Genomic DNA, 22,269 nt, shown 5'->3' with positions numbered 1-22,269 from the left:
TGTACTGTCACCACCTGTCACATCACGCCCTGACTTATTTGGAGTTTGTTTGCTGTTTTCCTGTGTGTAGTGTTTTAGTTCTTGTCTTGCGCTCCTATTTTGGTGGCTTTTTCTCTTTTTTTGGTATTTTCCTGTAGCAGTTTCATGTCTTCCTTTGAGCGCTATTCCCCGCACCTGCTTTGTTTTGGCAATCAAGACTATTTAAGTTGTTTTTAATCCTTCTTTGTGGGGACATTGTTGATTGTCATGTCATGTTCGGATGTACATTGTCTTTGCTCCACAGTAAGTCTTTGCTGTCGTCCAGCATTCTGTTTTTGTTTACTTTGTAGCCAGTTCAGTTTTAGTTTTGTTCTGCATAGCCTTCCTTAAGCTTCAATGCCTTTTCTTAGAGGCACTCGCCTTTTGTTTATTTTGGTTAAAGCATTAGACACATTTTTACCTGCACCCTGCCTCCCGCTGTTTCCGACATCTACAAAGCAACTAGCGACCTGCTGCCACCTACTGATATGGAAGAGTATTACACGGTTACTCTGCCGAGCTCTAGACAGCACCGACACTCAACAACAACAGACTATAATTACTGGTTTGCAAAAAATATTTTTTACCCAAATAGGTGAAATTAGATAATCTCCCACGGCACACCAGACTGTATCTCACGGCACACTAGTGTGCCGCGGCACAGTGGTTGAAAAACACTGCTCTAACCACTAGGCCACCGAGAAACTTCAATATCGAAACGTCTCAAAAACCCCCCCGTGAGAGCGCAAAAATGTATTAGTGATATTTAAAAGGTTTTTTGAAATATGGGTGTTTCCATGTCCGGTTTCTTATTGCGATATTGAAGTTTTGCACATTTCTAGGGGCAATGGAAACACAGCTGGCACACATGAATTGTACTTTAACCATTTTTTCCCCAGCTTTATTTATTTTTTTCTTGAAAACAAACAAAAATACATAAAAAAATAATTGCAGTGAAGCAGGTCATTTTTGTTCATTTATTAGGGATGATATTAGACTACATCCTCCCTCTCCTCCATGTGCGTTTATGCATGACATAATCTCTCCTTCTCAGATCTTTTTCCTCTCCGGTGATCACATCAGCTTTTCCTTCAAAGCAACACTTTTTATTCTGCTCCCTTTCTCTGCATGTCTGTCTCTTGTTTCCCGGCGCCGTCAAAAAGACTCACCCTAATCCGATCCCATTTTTCATGTTTCTTCCTCTATTTTTTTCATTATTTTTTTTGTACTCCGTAGCCTTTAACAAATGATATTTCTCAAAAAGGCTTATTCAAAGCCTTCCTTTTTTGTCAAGATAAAAAGACCCCGAGTCAGTCCAAAGCGTTGCGCTGTAAAACTGAAATGACAGCTTGTCGATGCAAAGTATTTCCTCCCTCAGCGTACACAACATTAGGTACACTTTGCACGGCGATAAAACGTAATGTGTTTGTTATTGTGGTTGTGACTTGAACTCCATCCCACTGAGTGGTATTTGTCATATTTCAATTTAATGTCTGTAATAAAAAACACCTTGCCACACATCTGCTTATATTGTTAGAGTGCAAATCTTCCGTCACTAATAGGATAAGACCGTAACATCCAACAGGTAGAAAATTGAAATCCTTGTTTTTGTCCTCTCCTCCTAACCTCGCCAGTGCCGGCGTCGGTCGGACAGGGTGTTTCATTGTGATCGACGCCATGCTGGAGCGGATCAAGCACGAGAAGACGGTGGACATTTACGGCCACGTGACGCTGATGCGCTCGCAACGGAACTACATGGTGCAGACGGAGGACCAGTACAGCTTCATACACGACGCCCTGCTGGAGGCGGTGGCCTGTGGCAACACGGAGGTGGCGGCTCGCAGCCTCTACTCCTACATCCAGAAGCTGGCCCAGGTGGAGAGCGGCGAGCACGTCACCGGCATGGAGCTGGAGTTCAAGGTACGGGGACGGGACCGCGACAAACCTTTCAATTGACTTATAGGTTTACATGAACAGTAGGAGGTTATGAGATGCAACGAATTTGTTCAATATTTATCCAAACAAAGCAAATTATGAAGCGCTTAAACAAACCCATTGGGACTTGTTTCAATAGGATAAAGAAGTACATCTATAGCATGGGTGTCCAAAACTTTTGACTGTGGGGCCACATTGCGCTAAAAAAATGTGTCCGTGGGCCAAAAGCATGCAAAGTAACCATATATATATATATATATATATATATATATATATATATATATATATATATATATACACACATACATACATACATACATACATGCATGCATGTATGTATGTACAAAGTAACCATATATATACATACATACATGCATACATGCATATATATATATAATATATATATATATATATATATATATATATATATATATATATATATATATATATATACATACACTATATTGCCAAAAGTATTTGGCCACCCATCCAAATGATCAGAATCAGGTGTCCTAATCACTTGGCCCGGCCACAGGTGTATAAAATCAAGCACTTAAAGGCCTACTGAAATGAATTTTTTTTATTTAAACGGGGATAGCAGATCTATTCTATGTGTCATACTTGATCATTTCGCGATATTGCCATATTTTTGCTGAAAGGATTTAGTATAGAACAACGACGATAAAGATTGCAACTTTTGGTATCTGATAAAAAAAAAAAGGCTTGCACCTACCGGAAGTAGCGTGACGTAGTCAGTTGAACATATACGCAAAGTTCCCTATTGTTTACAATGATGGCCGCATGAAGTGAGAGAGATTCGGACCGAGAAAGCGACAATTTCCCCATTAATTTGAGCGAGGATGAAAGATTTGTGGATGAGTAAAGTGCAAGTGAAGGACTAGTGGGGAGTTGAAGCTATTCAGATAGGGAAGATGCTGTGAGAGCCGGGGGTGACCTGATATTCAGCTGGGAATGACTACAACAGTAAATAAACACAAGACATATATATACTCTATTAGCCACAACACAACCAGGCTTATATTTAATATGCCACAAATTAATCCTGCATAAAAACACCTGCGTGTTTGTTATGCTAGCTCCTAGCTCCTCTGCTAGCTCCATAGAACACGCCAATACAATTCAAACACCTGATCAACACACACAATCACTCAGCCCAAAAGACCGTTTACCTAACCCAAGGTTCATAAAGCTTATATATTTTTAAAAAGTTACGTACGTGACGCGCACATACGGTCAAGTTATCGAATGTTTAGCAGCCAAGGCTGCATACTCACGGTACCTGATATTCAGCTGGGAATGACTACAACAGTAAATAAACACAAGACATATATATACTCTATTAGCCACAACACAACCAGGCTTATATTTAATATGCCACAAATTAATCCTGCATAATAACACCTGCGTGTTTGTTATTTTAGCTCCTAGCTCCTCTGCTAGCTCCTAGCTCCATAGAACACGCCAATACAATTCAAACACCTGATCAACACACACAATCACTCAGCCCAAAAGACCGTTCACCTAACCCAAGGTTCATAAAGCTTATATATTTTTAAAAAGTTACGTACGTGACACGCACGTACGGTACGGTACGTGTTATGCTAGCTCCTAGCTCCTCTGCTAGCTCCTAGCTCCATAGAACACGCCAATACAATTCAAACACATGATCAACACACACAATCACTCAGCCCAAAAGACCGTTCACCTAACCCAAGGTTCATAAAGCTTATATATTTTAAAAAAGTTACGTACATACGCAAAAAAAAGCCAAAGCTGCATACTCACAGTAGCACGTCTGCGTCTTTGTCATCCAAATCAAAGTAATCCTGGTAAGAGTCTGTGTTGTCCCAGTTCTCTACAGGCGTCTGTGTCTTCAAGTCAAAAGTCCTCCTGGTTAGAGTCTCTGTTATCCGAGTTCTTCCATCTTGACTGCATCTTTCGGGAATGTAAACAAAGAAGCGCCGGCTGTGTACTGTTGTTGCTGACTACGTTCGAAAAATACGTCCATTTCGCACCGACAACTTTCTTCTTTGCTTGCTTGGCTTCCTTCTCCATAATGCAATGAACATGATTGAAACAGATTCACGAACACAGATGTCCAGAATACTGTGGAATTATGAAATGAAAACAGAGCTTTTTCGTATTGGCTTCAATGTGGAAGGCATACCCGTGTTCGCCGGTTTACGTCACACGCATACGTCATCCTCAGAGGCGTTTCGAACCGGAAGTTTAGCGGCAAATTTAAAATGTCACTTTATAAGTTAACCCGGCCGTATTGGCATGTGTTATAATGTTAAGATTTCATCATTGATATATAAACTATCAGACTGCGTGGTCGGTAGTAGTGGGTTTCAGTAGGCCTTTAAGCATGGAGATTGTTTCTATAAACATTTGTGAAAGGATGGGCCACTCTCAGTGATTTCCAGCGTGGAACTGTCATATAGGATGCCACCTGTGCAACAAATCCAGTCGTGAAATTTCCTCGCTCCTAAATATTCCAAAGTCAACTGTCGGCTTTATTATAAGAAAATGGAAGAGTTTTGGAACAACAACAACTCAGCCAGGCCACGTAAACTGACAGAGAGGGGTCAGCGGAGGAATTATGGTGTGGGGTTGTTTTTCAGGAGTTGGGCTTGGCACTTTGAATGCTCCAGGATACCAAAACATTTTTGGACAATTCCATGCTCCCAACTTTGTGGGAACAGTTTGGAGAGGGCCCCTTCCTCTTCCAACATGACTGTGCACCAATGCACAAAGCAAGGTCCATAAAGCCATGGTTGACAGAGTCTGATGTAGATGAACTTCACTGGCCTGCACAGAGTCCTGACCTGAACCCGATAGAACACCTGTGGGATGAATTAGAACAGAGACTGAGAGCCAGGCCTTCTCGACCAACATCAGTGTGTGACCTCACCAATACGCTTTTGGAAGAATGGTCGAAAATTCCTATAAACACACTCCGCAACCTTGTGGACAGCCTTCCCAGAAGAGTTGAAGCTGTAATAGCTGCAAAAGGTGGACCGACATCATATTGAACCCTATGGGTTAGGAATGGGATGGCACTTCAAGTTCATATGTGAGTCAAGGCAGGTGGCCAAATACTTTTGGCAATATAATGTATATGTGTCTGTGTGTTTGCATATTATAATAATATAATGAATATATAATTAATAATTATTATAATTGAATAATAAGACTATGCGAAAGTTCAACTCTTACCTTGTTTACTTCCGTGACGACCTCTTTAAAGCTTTGTAATCAATCAGAAATGTCAAGCAGCTAAAAGTCAAACATAGATAAGCGTCTGGAGTGTTTTGCATTTTTCCCACCATGCCTTGCAATGGATTTAAATAGGTGTGATTTCAATTTTTTTATGGGATCGGATGCTTTTTTTTTTATACAATAATATCCACAAAGTTCAGTGAGCAGGTTGTTATGTTTGACCATGTATGTTGAATTTTTGTGCTTGTTGAATTAGTTTTTCTGCATCATGACTAGGAAAGGTTGTTTGGATCAGGTCACATAAGTGAATGCTGTGCTTGTGGTGTCAAGAAAGTACACATCATAGTCACTGAATTGAGTTTCTTACATTTTCCACAAGCTGTGGACAAATTGACACCTGTCGGAGATCTGGGTATTTAAATGTGATATGAAAACATCCCACATGGTGAGGTTGCTTGAATTTAAACTCCTGCCTTCGGTACGTGGGCCAAATTGAAGATGCCGGCGAGCCGCATTCGGCCAGCTGGAGCAGTGGTTCAGACCCCAATGATCTATAGCTAAGAAACATTTTCAAAAAGCCAGCTATGATATTTTTCCCACATTAGCGAAGGTTGAATCGAGGCAACTTGACTCTTCTTGTTTGTTGACGATGAAAGCTAGCTTCTTCAGTTCTATATTTGAGGTCTGAAGTCTGGCAATTTTTATATCTGGTGGTTTGAGATTGGTACCTTTCACATTTCAAAAGATACAGTACCGATTCCCATTTTTTTTAAATCAATACCAGTACTCAACGGTTCCGATTTTTGTATGTTCTTATGTTAATATATATATATATATATATATATATATATATATATATATATATATATATATATATATATATATATATATATATATATATATATATATATATATTTATTTTTTCTAACAGTGAGAGATTATGGCAACTGTGCTGGCCAGTTGTGATATCTTGTTTTCTTACACATCTGAGTCTCATTTGCAAGTATTACATAAAATTATTTGCATGCAGTTGCATTTCCAAGATATATAAGATGGTAGTAGTGTATAGGCAACGGCAGTATTATTTAATCATAGGGCTTTGATCGTTTGTTGGGCCACGTGTGCCCTCTGCAGGGCCGCCAAAGAATATGTGTTTCTCAGCAGTGGTCCTCAGTTGTAGTACAATTGTCCACCACTTGTGGCAGTAATGTCAATATCAAACAGACAAAAGAAGTCTGGAGCTAAAGTCGTTGAGAAGTTTCTTAAGCGCAAAAATTATGACTAAAGTGGTGAAGCTGAGTTTTCAATTGCACTTACATTTTTTGACAGTTTAGTTAAGAAACGTATTCATTATTAATTTAATTTAATTAACCATAGATTACCATAGTCAGTTGAGTCCCTTCCTTTTGATTCCCTTTGATTATTACTTATTTTTGTACTCAGCCTGACCTAAGCCTAAAGTTTGTGTTAAATAAATAGTAATCTTTGTTATTAACACATGGTTTCATATCATTTGATAAGGTTGTACACTGTAAGTCTGTTATATATAATTATTGAATACAATTAAAATCAAGCGTAAGATTACTAATTTAGTGTTAATATTTGAGGAGTCATTTTTAGTGGAAAAATTGGGCCCCGAGGTGAAAAAGGTTAAGAACCGCTGGACTACAGTGTGTTACCATAGTTGGGAAGTAGTCTTTGCCATGAAGCTGAATGTGCCGGGTCTTGTCTTATGTTGAGACTTAAAAGGTGTTAACACTGTAAGTATTGTACTTATTACACACCAGCTGTTTGATCTTAGTTGTACTTTTCATGACCAAATTTGGAGGTGTAGAAATCACAGTGTAAAATCGCCAATGCTAAATTGTAGCATGTATATGGCAAAACCAATGCAAATTAGCATTGAGCTAGCATATTTCGGAATAGTGGACATTCAAGTGTTTTTTAACCAGGCGTGATTGCTTTGTTAGCATGGAAAATTGCAATATTTGTTTTTGTTCTTTAGCCTCTCGTGTGAACGGCACACTTTCCTTTTGTTTTTGGTTCCTGTCTTTTCTGATTTGGAGGATTAAGTGATTATTAAATATGTTCCTACCTTCAAGTCCTGACCGGAATAGTCTATTTGCATCCTGGGAGAACAAACCTCGCAGTAAGCTGCGACCCCCCCACCCCTGTTATGACAATTATACTCTCCATGCTTATTTTAGATTTACCTTAACATCTGAATTAAGTTACAAGTTTTCCCAGGATGCAACCTTCTTGTTGTTTTGCCGCATGTTTAATTAATGGCGAGGTGTTCTATTTAGACGTCGGCCTTTGAGCAACACAACCGAGCAAAACTATTCCATCTTTGGATGGTTAAGTGATTAAATAAAGACACTTTACTTGCTGCACCCATCAGATTAAGATCAATTAAGCAAAGCGTTAAGTTTTTTGGCACGATATCTATGCGGTGCATTGGTTGGACTCCACAGCAACTTTCCACACACAAATAACACGGCGCCTGGAAACTCCTCCTAACAGTCAGTTGTGTAGAAACGTAACGGCTTGTATAACTTTTGGATCTATTTTAAGCAAATAGGGAGCAGGGGCAGCACTGTTGCTGAAATGGCAGTAAATAAAAGGAAGAGGCAAGCGGGTGGCTCTTGTCATCCTCTATTCGCCAGCCTGTCTCTCTAAACTGTTGCCATACTTGGTAGTGAGCTCTTCCACTCATTGGCTGGCCATTTTCCTGTATTTTTTTTATGAGCACCTCTTTATCCCAATGCCAAGTCAACAGATGATGCAAAAGCTCAAATCTAATTTTATAAAAAGTATTTGACTTCTATTTTGAATGTTGGACACGACACTGTCTTTGTTGTGTATTTTACACTAATTGCCCGGACATGTATTGCCCATACAGATATTCTCAAGTGTTTGTTTTATCCACACTGCAAAAACTGAAATCTAAGTCAGATTAAGTATCTAAAATAAGGGTGATATTTGCTTATTTTCTGTCTGAGAAGATAATTCTTCTCACTTAGCAGATTTTATGTTAGAGTGTTTTACTTGTTTTACTCACAAGTATAAAACTACTTTTTTAAAGTAATAATTTCTTACTTCAAGCATGAAAAATAAAAGTCATGATGCCGAGCGCATATAATTATGTCAAGATAATGACACTAGCATTTATTTAATTTAAGAATATTTTTCAACATATTGATTTTTTTTTTTTCTATCAAGAAAAGTGCACTTGTTATTAGTGAGAATATACTTATTTTAAGGTATTTTTGGGTTTGTTGAGGTTAGCTAATTTTACTTGTTTTGAAAAGTCTTGACAAGCCGAATTTTCTTGTTCTATTGGCAGATAATTTTGCTTACCGGTAATTCAAATAAAATACCCCTAATTTTACTATTTTTTTTCTTCTTGTTTTTGAACACTGACTTTTTGCAGTGCAGAACTTGATCCAACACAGTGGTGACGCTGTTAGAAATCCCCAGTATATAGAATCCTACACTGCAAACAGTCAGTGTTCAAAAACAAGAAAAAAATAATACAAAAATGAGGGGTATTTTATTTGAACTAAGCAAAATTATCTGCCAATAGAACAAGAAAATTCGGCTTGTCAAGACTTTCCAAAACAAGTAAAATTAGCTAACCTCAATGAACCCAAAAATACCTTAAAATAAGTATATTCTCACTAATAAGTGCACTTTTCTTGGTAGAAAAAAAAAAGAGACCTTTTTGCTCAATATGTTGAAAAATATTCTTAAATTAAGTAAATGCTAGTGCCATTATCTTGACAATGATATGCTTTTTTTTTTTTCATTCTTGAAGTAAGAAATTATTACTTTAAAAAAGTAGTTTTATACTTGTGTTGATGACACAGCTTTGCATCAGTTGATATTCTAGTTTCAAGCATGTTTTACTCAATATAGGTCATAAAATCTCAGCTACAAGCTGTAATATCTTACTGAGATCATTTAGGACCAAAACCCTTAAAACAAGTAAAACACTAACATAAAATCTGCTTAGTGAGAAGAATTATCTAATCAGACAGAAAATAAGCAAATATCACCCTTATTTGAGATATTTAATCTGACTTAGATTTCAGTTTTTGCAGTGTATCTGCCCTCCTTGATTTGCAAACACTATTACCTCCAAATTAGTCATCAACCCATGTGCCATCCATCATCACGACCCCCCGCCAAGAAACAATAATCGTGCTGGTGTGTTTCCACCCAGTCACGCAGCGTCGTGATGGAATCACAATTTGTGTAACACGGGATAATGCTGAGCTGGTGTCTGGAGTTGAACGACTATTAATAATGTTCTCTGTGCAGCCTATATTAAGTGGAGAGGTGTATACGAATGAGGCGAGGGTGGTACAATAGTAATTGAGGTGGATTGCTGTGGATGTTGCACGACAGAACAAAGGCACAACAGCACTTTAGCCTGGTGCTAAGGAGGGGATTTAACATACATGACTTGGAAGAGTAACAATGAGGGACTGGCACTTAATTCACATGCAGGTGCTTGCACATACTTTTGAAACCGTTCTTCCTTTAAAAGCGAAAAATCAAATTTTTACATTCTGCACAGTGGAAGCAAAAACTAATCTTTGCACAATTCGGGCAACTATAACAAGGTCTCTGCAGGTTTCAACGGGTCAAATTTAAGACTTTTTTTAAGACCACAATGAATATAATTCAAGACCGTTTCACATCCATACAGACAAAAAAGTACAAAGAAAATCACGGGTTCAGAATGAATTGTAAGTATATGAATGAATGAAATAAGTTTATTTCGGTCATTAACCATCAACCATTTTGTGTGATCAGATTAACAGTACAGATTAGACATATTTAACAATCATACACATTTACACACAAAAAGAAAAGAAAAGAAAAATAATTACCGAAAAAGGAGTAGGCTGAAGTCAAAGCTTATATTGGCCTATCCTATACATTCACTGAAAATGATATTACCTTGAACATCAACGTTAAAAAAAATCAATGGGATGAAAGTAATTGTTGCTATATTTTGTAATATTCAATTATTTCACCTTTCAAGGTTTTCTTAAACCTTAACAAAGAACTACATGTCTCTTCAGCTCATCACTGAGCTTGTTCCACCATTTAACTCCTAAAACTGAAATACATTTGTATTTTATATTCGTTCTTACTTTACCTATTTCAAAAATCAATATCCCCCGTAAATTATAGTTTTCTCCTCTTAATTTAAATAACCTAAGAATACAAGCTGGAAGGCTGTTGTTCTTTACTCGAAACTAGGGCTGCAACAACTAATCGATTAAATCGATTAAAATCGATTATAAAAATAGTTGGCGATTAATTTAGTCATCAATTCATTTGATCTATGCTATGCGCATGCGCAGAGACAATGTTTTATTAATTTTTTTTATAAACCTTTATTTATAAACTGCAACATGTACAAACAGCTGAGAAACAATAATCAAAATAAGTATGGTGCCAGTATGCTGTTTTTTTTCCAATAAAATACTGTAAAAGGATAGAAATGTAGTTTGTCTCTTTTATCCGATTATTAATCGATTAATCGAAGTAATAATCGACAGATTAATCGATTATCAAATTAATCGTTAGTTGCAGCCCTACTCGAAACATAATTTCCATTGTTTTTAAAAACACAATATCTGAAAATTTTAACACATTAGAACTTATAAATAATGGATTGGTATGTTCATAGTAGCACGCTTTGTGTATTATTCTAATGACCCTTTTTTGAAGTTTAATTATTGAATTAAATCACTGCTCTTTCACACCGGAAAACACAATGGTTTAACTAAATACACCTGAAGACACTCTATTATAAACTAATTGGAAAAAAATATGATGTAATAATAAATCAGAACAGCCATTTTTTAGACTTTTTTTCTTGTAAAAGGTGCAGTGTGCTTCATATCAAGTGTTTTCTTGTAACAACAACCAGAACGTCCGCAACGGTAGAGAAAAGCACAATTACTCCGATTTCTCAAATAGTTCGGCTATTAATGAGCCTCGTACAGCCCATGGAAACACCTTAATCCGACCGTGTTCGGTTTTTGAAAAGTCGGCCTAACACACCAGAATAATGCGATTGGAAACCAGAACTCTCGAGGGGGTGTGTGCGGCTGGAGAGGACCCTTCGTATCGCGAATGCGCCAGTGTCAACGCTTGGTATACAACCCGGAAACAGATACTACCGTATTTCCTTGAATAGCCGCCGGGGCGCTAATTAATTTAAAACCTCTTCTCACTCCTGCGCTTACCAAAAGCATGCGGGATAGGCAAGCATGCGCTAATTATTTTAAAACCTCCTCTCACTCCGGCGCTTACCTTATCATGAAAAGCACATTTAATAAAAAAAACTTTATTATGGTCTTACCTTTACTTTTAAAGGAGTCCATGCGCAGCTGCTTCTGATCAAAAGCATCGTTTATCTTTCTTCAGTTTTAAAAGTCTCTCTGTCTCGATGGAGATATTCCTTTAATTATTACCTCCTGCTTCGATTGAAAGTCCAGTTTAGAAAACAGTTTTATTTTAGATATGTAATCCTCCATGTTAAAAGTGCAAGCAAACGATCGCCTCCTTGTTGCTGCTTGTTGTCTTCTTCTGCAGCACCGGTCTTCTGCGGTGCCGGTAGTCGCAAGAAAGATCACTAGCGCCCTCTACCACCAGGAGGCAGGAGTCATTTAAGGACTCATATTTGACACACGCAGCTACTGTATTTTAATAAAACATACGGTAGCTGCTTACTGTTAATTTTAGCATATTCAATAGCTTGGACCTTAAATCCTACTGAATAGCTCTGTATCTTCTTCCCTTTATGCAATTTTAAATTATTGAAATTAGCCTCCATTTTGGAAAATGATGCCTTGAAAGGGGAAGTGTCACTCGTGACGTGACGAGTTTGACCCGGCGGTGAAACGAGGCATACCGGTTTTTCAAAATAAAGCGCTTTGAAAGACGCAACTCCAACAACAAAAAGTCAGCTCTCCACCACTACAAACTAACAATATTAATAATAATAATTGCAATTACCGGTATATAATAACACAATATTGATATTTTTCTTCCCTTTATGCGATTTCAAATTACTGAAATCAGCTTCCTCCATTTTGAAAATGATGACCGGGGAAGTGTCACTCGTGACGTGACGAGTTTGAACCGGCGGAAATTCTAGGCATATGCTAATTATTTTGCGAAACGAGTTTGACCCGGCGGAAATGTCAAGCATGCGCTAATTATTTTGCGAAACGAGTTTGACCCGGCTGTAATTCTAGGCAGGCGAATATTATATTCCCGGCGGCAATTCAAGGAAATACGGTATTCAATAAAAACGTAGCAACAGTTGTAATGAAAGGGAGACTGTTTATTTGCTTCACAAATGAAAAGAACATAACATTTTGAAGTGCATCGATGGTAAAAAAGAAGAAATGGAGATTTACTATTTATTATTTTGCTACTATGGTACATTTTTTATCTACTTAATACCTGCATTATCCTTTCCATCGTTACCCTTTCCATCCTTTGAAACTGAGCTACTGTGTGGAACAGTTTCCCTTGTGGATCAATAAAGTTTGTCTAAGTGTAAGTCTTATTTATTAATAATTTAGCTAAGGCAATGTAGAATGCAGGCTTAATTCTGACTCCCGAATGAAATATGAATGAGATGAAAGATAATGAAGCAGTTATATTAATGGCGAATACTAATGCGTACACAAACCTACTCACGCTGCATTTGTGCACTCCAGACTGATTAACTTTCACCTGGAACTGTATCAGTCAGGGCACGAACGGTCTTTTTCTTCGGATTTAAAACGTCTTCCATTAATCCACAGAGCCTAATGAATGAACTTTGGGACATTCAAAAGTTTTGTTTCTGTGATTTTCGTCCGAAAATTCTTTCAAAATAACTCTTCCGCCAGTCTTTCTTTGCCTCGGACTTGCATCCACTCCGATATATTCTTGGTACGGTAGTAGCGTCATGTTCGTAGCACAATCCAAGATCATTTATTGATGCTGTCTGCTATTTAACATCAACATAGCCATTAGAGACGTAATATTTGTAATCTGTGCCAATATTACAGCGGACATCAGTTAAAACAAGTTGTAAGGATCCGCAACACCTGGTGTGACATCATAGGTCAAACGGAAAAACCATTTGTCCGCATTAAAATGAAATAAGCGCCCCCCATTGTACAGAAGGTACATGGCGTATGACCAATAGTGGCATTAGAGACTGTACATGGACACTTAGACTTCACACGTCGGTGTAAAAATACAAAAAAACCAACAATTTGAGAAATCAGACTAATTTAGTGCATGGAAACCGGGGGTTGGGGGCGGATAAGTCTGCCATCAGCCTTGTCACTACCCGATCGTGCATCCACGAAGACTACGTCACTTCCTGTCAACTTGTTTTACAGCAGTTATGTTTGTGCACTCCGTCACTGTTACCAAGGATTTCTGTTTTTCTTCTTTATTTCAATAACAATGTCATGTAAAAGATAAAATACAAAAAAAAACGGTATTTTAGAATACAGTATTTATTTTGAAACCGTACAAATTTGTATAGAAACCCGAATAATGTGCTCAGCAGCCTTAAATGGCAAAGAAATTGATATTTTTACATCAAATACTTCAATTCACAACACTGACAATTTAAAAGTCTACTTTTTGTTGGGCCGCAGATATGGAATTAAGTTAAGTCTCTCGTTGAAAAAAATCTACGTTTAAACAAGAAATGACTCAAAGGGAGTCAGTGGCGCCCCCGTGCGCGAATCATTGCAATGACAGAAGAGTGAAAGTGGTTGAAATTGTGGCAATAATACTCTCGGACTCTACCTGTTCTTAATTTTTATATTCTTTCTTTCTTTTACGACTAGGTAAGCTATTCTTTTATCAATCAATCAATCAATGTTTATTTATATAGCCCTAAATCACAAGTGTCTCAAAGGGCTGTACAAGCCACAACGACATCCTCGGTACAGAGCCCACATACGGGCAAGGAAAAACTCACCCCAGTGGGACGTCGGTGAATGACTATGAGAAACCTTGGAGAGGACCGCATATGTGGGTAACCCCCCCCCTCTAGGGGAGACCGAAAGCAACGGATGTCGAGTGGGTCTGACATAACATTGTGAAAGTCCAGTCCACAGTGGATCCAACACATCAGCGGGAGTCCGGTCCACAGCGGGGCCAACAGGAAACCATCCCGAGCCGAGACGGGTCAGCAGCGCAGAGATGTCCCCAACCGATGCACAGGCTAGTGGTCCACCCGGGGTCCCGGCTCTGGACAGCCAGCACTTCATCCATGGTTTTAATACAAAACATTAATAAAACATTCAAATATCACCGCATGAGACGTCACAGAATCCTCCGTCGTAATAAATTGCTCGAAAGGAAGTGACGTAGTCTTCGCGGTACTGATTAGGTAGTGACAGGCCCTGATGCGACTCGCCGGAAACTTGACCGAGTTGTAGCTTTGTCCATTTAACTCAGGCAAAACCTTTCCCTCACTACTACTCTCTGGCAACGATAACGATCTCCCCGTTAGTGTAAATACGGAAACCTTGTTACTTCCTCTAGATCAGGTCGAATCAACAAATCCGTCCCGAGAATGACACCTTACTAGGCAAAAACTTAAATACATTTTTGCAGCAGATTCCTAAAAATACTACTGTGCTGTTATATTGATGCTCTTTGGCTAGCTGCCTTGTAATCGTTCTCAAAAACAGCAGATTCTCAAGAATAAACAAAATAAGAAAAATGGTGACGATCCTTTGCTTTCCGGAAATCTGGCCCCCTAAACAATTTGCAGCTAGTCTAAGTTTGACCGTCTTCTCGGCGCTCCGCCGAAGCCAACGCTGACCCCAGAGGGGACGATCCGAGGACATCACTAAACTATCCAACCTCTGCTGTGTTTATTTGTTTATCTTACCTTTTAAAGTGGAAAAAGTCACAAATGAGATCTGTTTATTTTTTGGGATACTCCCTAGCTGTGCACTTGCTAGCAGACGCGTAGCGTAAATGCAGACTTCGGTGAAAAAAATGTTTTGTGTAACAAATAAAATTCAGCTATGAAAATCCTCGGTCCAAAACAGCACAAGTCGAGTGTAAGTAACATCGTCAGGACAGTTGCCTCACCGATAACTGCATCTAATCGCTTCTCATTTCAGTGCCACTAACTTAATTTGGCACCAATATCTACACTACCGTTCAAAAGTTTGGGGTCACATTGAAATGTCCTTATTTTTTTAAGGAAAAGCACTGTACTTTTCAATGAAGATAACTTTAAACTAGTCTTAACTTTAAAGAAATACACTCTATACATTGCTAATGTGGTAAATGACTATTCTAGCTGCAAATGTCTGGTTTTTGGTGCAATATCTACATAGGTGTATAGAGGCCCATTTCCAGCAACTATCACTCCAGTGTTCTAATGGTACAATGTGTTTGCTCATTGGCTCAGAAGGCTAATTGATGATTAGAAAACCCTTGTGCAATCATGTTCACACATCTGAAAACAGTTTAGCTCGTTACAGAAGCTACAAAACTGACCTTCCTTTGAGCAGATTGAGTTTCTGGAGCATCACATTTGTGGGGTCAATTAAACGCTCAAAATGGCCAGAAAAAGAGAACTTTCATCTGAAACTCGACAGTCTATTCTTGTTCTTAGAAATGAAGGCTATTCCACAAAATTGTTTGGGTGACCCCAAACTTTTGAACGGTAGTGTACATCGTTTTTCAGTCTGGTTGCCATCGTCTACATCAACAATGGTACCCAGGTACCATGGTTTGGGACAGAAGCATATGATTTTGATGGCCTTACAAAAATGTATATACTGTATTTCCGGTCCGACAATAGTTAGCCAGAGTGTCAGCCCTAGTTTTTGACATGACACCAGCAAGTTAATCCTCGTTGTATAATATGCAGTGCACCATGCTTACCATCCACGCCAACATATATAGTCGACTATACATGGAAAGGAAGTGGCATGTGGGTCCAAAGATACCTTGGATGCTTCAGTACGCTGTTGCCTGACATGTTGCCAGCGTTGGCTCGGCGTTGTGTACCCACAGCAGTGTTTGGTGATATAGCTGAAGGCCTCTTTAGTGCTGCCAGGCCACCTCAAGCCCATCCAGGTCCCTTTGTGGAACACTGATCAAAGGCAATGCTGAAGCAGGAGATGAAGGGATGGCCTGAATGAACTCCAAGTGACCAGGATGTGCTGATCCTACGGTGGGAATTGGGGGAGGAAGCTAGATTCTGTTCACCCAGAAATGTAACTCATCTCCAGGTGGCCAAGGAGAGGGTTAGGACACATCGGCGTTTTTTGGCGTGGAATGAAACTCGGATGTTGAGCTTACATTCCTACCATCTTGTGTCAGGGGTTTCATCGTTTGTGTCTCTGGCACTTCTCAGAACTCAAATGAACTCTAAACATGTTGTAGGCAAACACTAACCAGAACGCTGATCTACAGACACTCAGCTTGGCACTGGCTGGTCACTGAACTCCTTAAGCCTCTGCCTAAGAAGCTACTCATAAAGTATCTTAACGAGAAATGTCAGGCTTGTCTAGAAATGGGCATGTAAAAACATTTCTATGGGCATTTAGTTGTTATGGTTCACTTGGCTAACGTTTATTTTCATTCCCTGGCTTACAAATGACCTGGATCGCTAGTATTTACATTGATTAGGGTTTGTATTGCGACAATTAGATAGTGATTTTTTAAAAAATACTATATTTTGTCATATATAAATAGTTGAACAATAACAGATAAAAAACAAAGCATGAACCAATCAGTAATTGGGTGTGAATACAGCCTAGTTTTTAGTTTAGGCCGGGGGTCGGCAAACCGCGGCTCTTTAGCGCCGCCCTAGTGGCTCTCTGGAGCTTTTTCAAAAATGTATGAAAAATGGAAAAAGATGAGGGGAATTTTTTTTTTTTTTTTTTTTAATATGGTTTCTGTAGGAGGACAAACATGACACAAACCTCTCTAATTGTTATAAATCACACTGTTTGTATTAAACGTGCTTCACTGATTCGAGTATTTGGCGAGCGCCGTTTTGTCCTACTAATTTTGGCGGTCCTTGAACTCACCGTAGTTTGTTTACATGTACAACTTTCTCCGACTTTCTAGGACGTGTTTTATGCAACTTCTTTGTCCGTCTCCTTTTGTCCTCCAAACTTTTAACGTTGTGCATCAACGCACAAAGGTGAGCTTTGTTGATGTTATTGACTTGTGTGGAGTGCTAATCAGACCTATTTGGTCACTGCATGACTGCAAGTTAATCGATGCTAACATGCTATTTAGGCTAGTTATATGTACATATTGCATCATTATGCCTCATTTGTAGCTATATTTGAGGTCATTTAGTTTCCTTTAAGTCCTCTTAATTCAATTTATATCTCATGACACACTATCTGTATGTAATATGGCTTTTAATTTTTTGCGGCTCCAGACAGATTTGTTTTTGTATTTTTGGTCCAATATGGCTCTTTCAACATTTTGGGTTGCCGACCCCTGTGCTAGAGCGATTCAATCGATGAATTTGATAAGAAAAAAACTTAGATGTATATTCTGTTGCTTTAATTCTTAGTTTATAGAGTGAAACTAATAAAAATTGATCAAATCTGGACTGGAACTTGAAATATGCAGTCATAGTTTCCGCACGACCACTGCAATTCTATTGCACTGCAAAGACTGAAATCTAAGTATGATTAAATATCTCAAATAAGGGTGATTTTTGCTTATTTTCTGTCTGATAAGATAATTCTTCTCTCTAAGCAGATTTTATGTCAAAGAGTGTTTTACTTGTTTTAAAGGTTTTGGTCCTAAATGATCTCAGTAAGATATTACAGCTTGTAGCTGAGATTTTATGACCTATATTGAGTAAAATATGCTTGAAACTAGAATATCAACTGTTGCAAAGCTGTGTCATCAACACTCACAAGTTTAAAACTACTTTTTTAAAGTAATAATTTCTTATTTCAAGCATGAAAAAAAAGCATGACTTTGACACAATTGTGTCTCCTAATTAAAACAGATGACAGCCAAATTTTTTGCCGTTTGATTTTCAATGAAACAATAGAAAATACGTACTCATATAGTAGTACAGTTATTAGTGAGAATATACTTATTTTAAAGGTATTTTTGAGTTCATTGAGGTTAGCTAATTTGACTTGTTTTAGAAAGTCTTGACAAGCCAAATTTTCTTGCTCTATTGGCAGATAATTTTGCTTAGTTCAAATAAAATACCCCTAATTTTTGTATTTTTTATTCTTGTTTTCGAACACTGACTTTTTACAGTGTAATCAAACAAACTAATCGACTGATTACTCGATCGCTAAAGTAATTGATAATTGATAGCTGCAGCCCTAGTGTCGTCTAGCAGCTCAAAACACGGACCACTAAGGTGCCATGTAGTTGTAACAACACTTGGTTGAATTTTGATTTCTACTACTACGAGTTTAGTCAGCAAACTGTTCAGTTTAATCAGAGCAGTTAATAATAAATATGTTTTTCATTCCTACCATTGTTCACCAGTTGTCCGATTTTGTTTGCAAGGCTTCGACACCTCAAGAAATAGAATCCCACATGATTGGAAAAAAATCTTCTGATCAGTTAATGAATTATTGCCACACTTTACAGCCTGAGCATCCCTTTGCCAGAATGTTTTATGCACACATTGCACCATTATCAAAGGAGGGGTGACCCACTTTTTCGTAGAGTTTGCTGTTTCAGACATTCTTTATCTCAGAGCTTGTTTATACGCATGGCACATTTCTCCAGCACTAAAACTGACCCTGCAGGACGCCATGATTCCCGGATCAATGTATTGATTACTTTCTGTGGAATGCATAGTTAATAAGCAATGACCCGATAACACAGTAAGGATTTAAGAATCAGATTGTGTTTCAACTATCCTCTGCTCTTCTTCTCTCTCCCATCTTCTTCAACTACCGTGGCCTCTGCCAATTCTACTCCACCGCCCATCGACGGCATGCTTTTCTTTCATCTTCCTCCCTCTCTCGCTCCACATTTTCTGCATGTTTATTTGGACTGCCCCCGCCTTCCTTCCGTTTATCAATCTGTTCCTCTATCTTACCCCCACCAGCGTTTGGCCAACTCCAAAGCCCACACGTCACGCTTCATCAGTGCCAACCTTCCCTGCAACAAGTTCAAGAATCGGCTGGTCAACATCATGCCCTACGAGACCACGCGTGTCTGCCTGCAGCCAATCAGAGGCCTGGAAGGATCCGACTACATCAATTCTAGCTTCATTGATGGATACAGGTAGGAGGGAAGGGACTAAGCTCAAAACCGAAAGCATATCGAAGCATAAATGCAAGACTTTAGTGATGGGGAAATTGAGTTCTGAAATGAATCGGGTACCTAAATAACTTCTGCAGGAACCCGCACATGCGCTGCAAGAATCCCACCCGCCTTTTTACAGATTGTCCCTCATTTAATCACGCCCTGACTTGTTACCTGCTTTCCTTTTTTATTATAGCTAGCGCCAGCAGGGATGTGTAACTCAACACTTTAACGGAGACGAGTACCCGGAGTACCGATCCAGTAAAAAAATAAATAATTTTTTTTTTTTAAAAAGGGTTTTGACCGACTAATTCATAACTCACATAGCTCTGTAGGGGTGTCAACATTTTTTCGAATGAATCATGATTCTTACCTGTAACGGTTCTTAATTTTTTATTTTTTTCTGTCCTGTCCAACCACTCAGGAAAATCATAGATGCACATATCTGCTGTACAGATTTACTTTAAAAAAAGAGAAGTTCTTGATACTTCTCTTGTTGCCTTATTTGTATTTGACTTTATAAAATGTTTCGATAGAATTGTATTAAACAAAACCAGTTTTTTAAGTAATATATACATGTAAATGTATCAAATCTGGTATCTATTTTATGGATCATCATAGAACTGGCACCCAATGTTATTGAAAAGTATTTATTTTGAATTGATAATCGTTTTGAATCGAGAATCGATTCTGAATCGAATCGGTACCCCCTAGAATCAAATCAAATTGAATCGTGTGGTGCCCAAACAAGCAGACAAGGTTTTGAATTTTGTATCATTAGTGAGATGGTTTTGGTAGTACATCGCAAACGACTGTTGCCATTAGGCTTGCCAAACGTCCCTTGAAAAACATAATCGTCCAGTATTTGTAAATAAAAGTATGCGTTAAATGGTAAATGGGTTACACTTGTATAGAGCTTTTCTACCTTCAAGATACTCAAAGGGCTTTGACACTATTTCCACATTCACCCATTCACACACTGATGGCTGCCATGCAAGGCCCTCACCACGACCCATCTGTAGAAAGTGACTACAATGGCGGAAGCTGGGGATCGAACCAGGGATTGATTGATTGATTGATTGATTGAAACTTTTATTAGTAAATTGCACAGTTCAGTAAATATTCCGTACAATTGACCACTAAATGGTAACACCCGAATAAGTTTTTCAACTTGTTTAAGTCGGGGTCCACGTAAATCAATTCATGGTATTCAAGGGACCCTCAGGTTGCTGCCACGGCCGCTACCAACCGAGCCACACCGTTCCGTTTTAAGCTGTCAAGGGACGCACTTTTGTCCCGCATTTTTATTACAATGAGAATAAAAAATTGTCCATAAAATATCAAAAGATTCCATCAAATGACAACAGCTTCACAAGTCTTCCACAGACTAAGCTAACCGATGCCAGATTGCCTGATCTGTCAAACTCGTTTCTATTATCTGGGAAATAGCTGTGCCTTGTCTGTCAGTCACTCTGCCTCAGTTCAGGTCGGGTCGACCAGCCCTGCAAGGGTGCCTTTTTATTTTTCCAGGGACTTGGCAACCCTATCTGCCATGCATGACATCATATGTATATTCATTTCAGAGGGATTAGGGGCCTCATTTATAAAAGTGTGGGTGGAACTGAACTAAAACATTGAGTATGCACGAACCCCAGAAAAACATTTTGATTTATAAAACCATGCTGTGCACACTTGTACACACTATTTTCATTTAAAATCACACCTGTAGTGAATTGTGGGTGCAACAGTTCCTCCCCAGTGTCCTCCGGCAATCATCCAAAAATGGCCATGCTAATTAGCTCATGAATATGGTGATGAGTTTGACGTGTTGGCCTGTCAATAAAGGAAGATGGACATGGCGACTCCAAAGAAGAAGGCAACATTTTCAGATAGGTGCTTATTATATCGAATATTGTAACTATATTCTTTTTGGAGGGCTAAGTAACGTAATTAACGTAATTAAGAATTGGAAAGACAATAATTAATCATCGTGACTGACAACTGTTGCTGAGATGAAGAAATGTTTTTTTCAAAATACCAGCTATCCGTTTACAAGTGTTTTTTCCAAATAATGTATTTAATATGTATATGTATTTATTTTGTCAAGTAATCAAAGCAGACATTTTGTTGCACGACACATGTCGTCACCATGAGCAATATTTAAAGCTCTTGTGGGCAAATGGCACGCATACAAGACTATTTCAATATGTTATTGGCACAATAAATGTGGCTTTTGTACAGTATTTGTACAAAATATTTGAATAGAAATATTAATTGTAATATTCTTGATATATGCAGCGATCCAAACATTTGCAACAAAGCCTAAGGCCTGATTTACTAAGATCCAGCATGTGCAAACAATAAGATATTGTGTACTGTTAGTGGGCGTGTTGTCTGTGATCTATTAAGACCGTGTGTGCAATTAAAAAGTGGTGCAGACCTTTTTTAAATGAGGATTTTGCGTATAATAACAGGAGCATCACCATGGAGACAATCATTTACTTCACATTCATGTTATCATGCGGGTTTTGCGGTTAACATGTACCACTTTTTATGGGCATTTCAGCAACCAGCGGTCCTAATTCCTGCAGTGCATCTACATTGGAACCATGTTTTTTTTTGTGCCCTCTTGGGAGCAGCTGCAGTACTGACTGCGAATGTGAAGAACAATATGCAAGAACATGCATATTTTAATCATTTTTTCACATAGGAAATATGTTAATAACATATCTATATGAAAACATTTAC

At 38.4% G+C, this 22,269-nt stretch overlaps 1 protein-coding gene across 3 annotated transcripts in view; it reads left to right on the top strand.

Moving 5' to 3' along the window:
- The window catches only part of ptprsa (protein tyrosine phosphatase receptor type Sa), a 634,816-nt gene that overhangs the window by 575,863 nt on the left and 36,684 nt on the right, over nucleotides 1-22,269 (top strand). For all 3 annotated transcript variants that reach the window (XM_062028063.1, XM_062028064.1, XM_062028065.1), the window contains 2 exons: nucleotides 1,653-1,938; nucleotides 19,322-19,500. In XM_062028063.1, coding sequence (XP_061884047.1) covers nucleotides 1,653-1,938; nucleotides 19,322-19,500 — 465 coding nt within the window. The remainder of the gene's footprint in view (nucleotides 1-1,652; nucleotides 1,939-19,321; nucleotides 19,501-22,269) is intronic.

The sequence above is a fragment of the Entelurus aequoreus genome, linkage group LG19, assembly GCF_033978785.1.
Source record: "Entelurus aequoreus isolate RoL-2023_Sb linkage group LG19, RoL_Eaeq_v1.1, whole genome shotgun sequence".
Classification (NCBI taxonomy): domain Eukaryota; kingdom Metazoa; phylum Chordata; class Actinopteri; order Syngnathiformes; family Syngnathidae; genus Entelurus; species Entelurus aequoreus.
The sequence above is the reverse complement of the archived record's forward strand: the minus strand, read 5'-3'. Positions and strand labels throughout refer to the sequence as shown.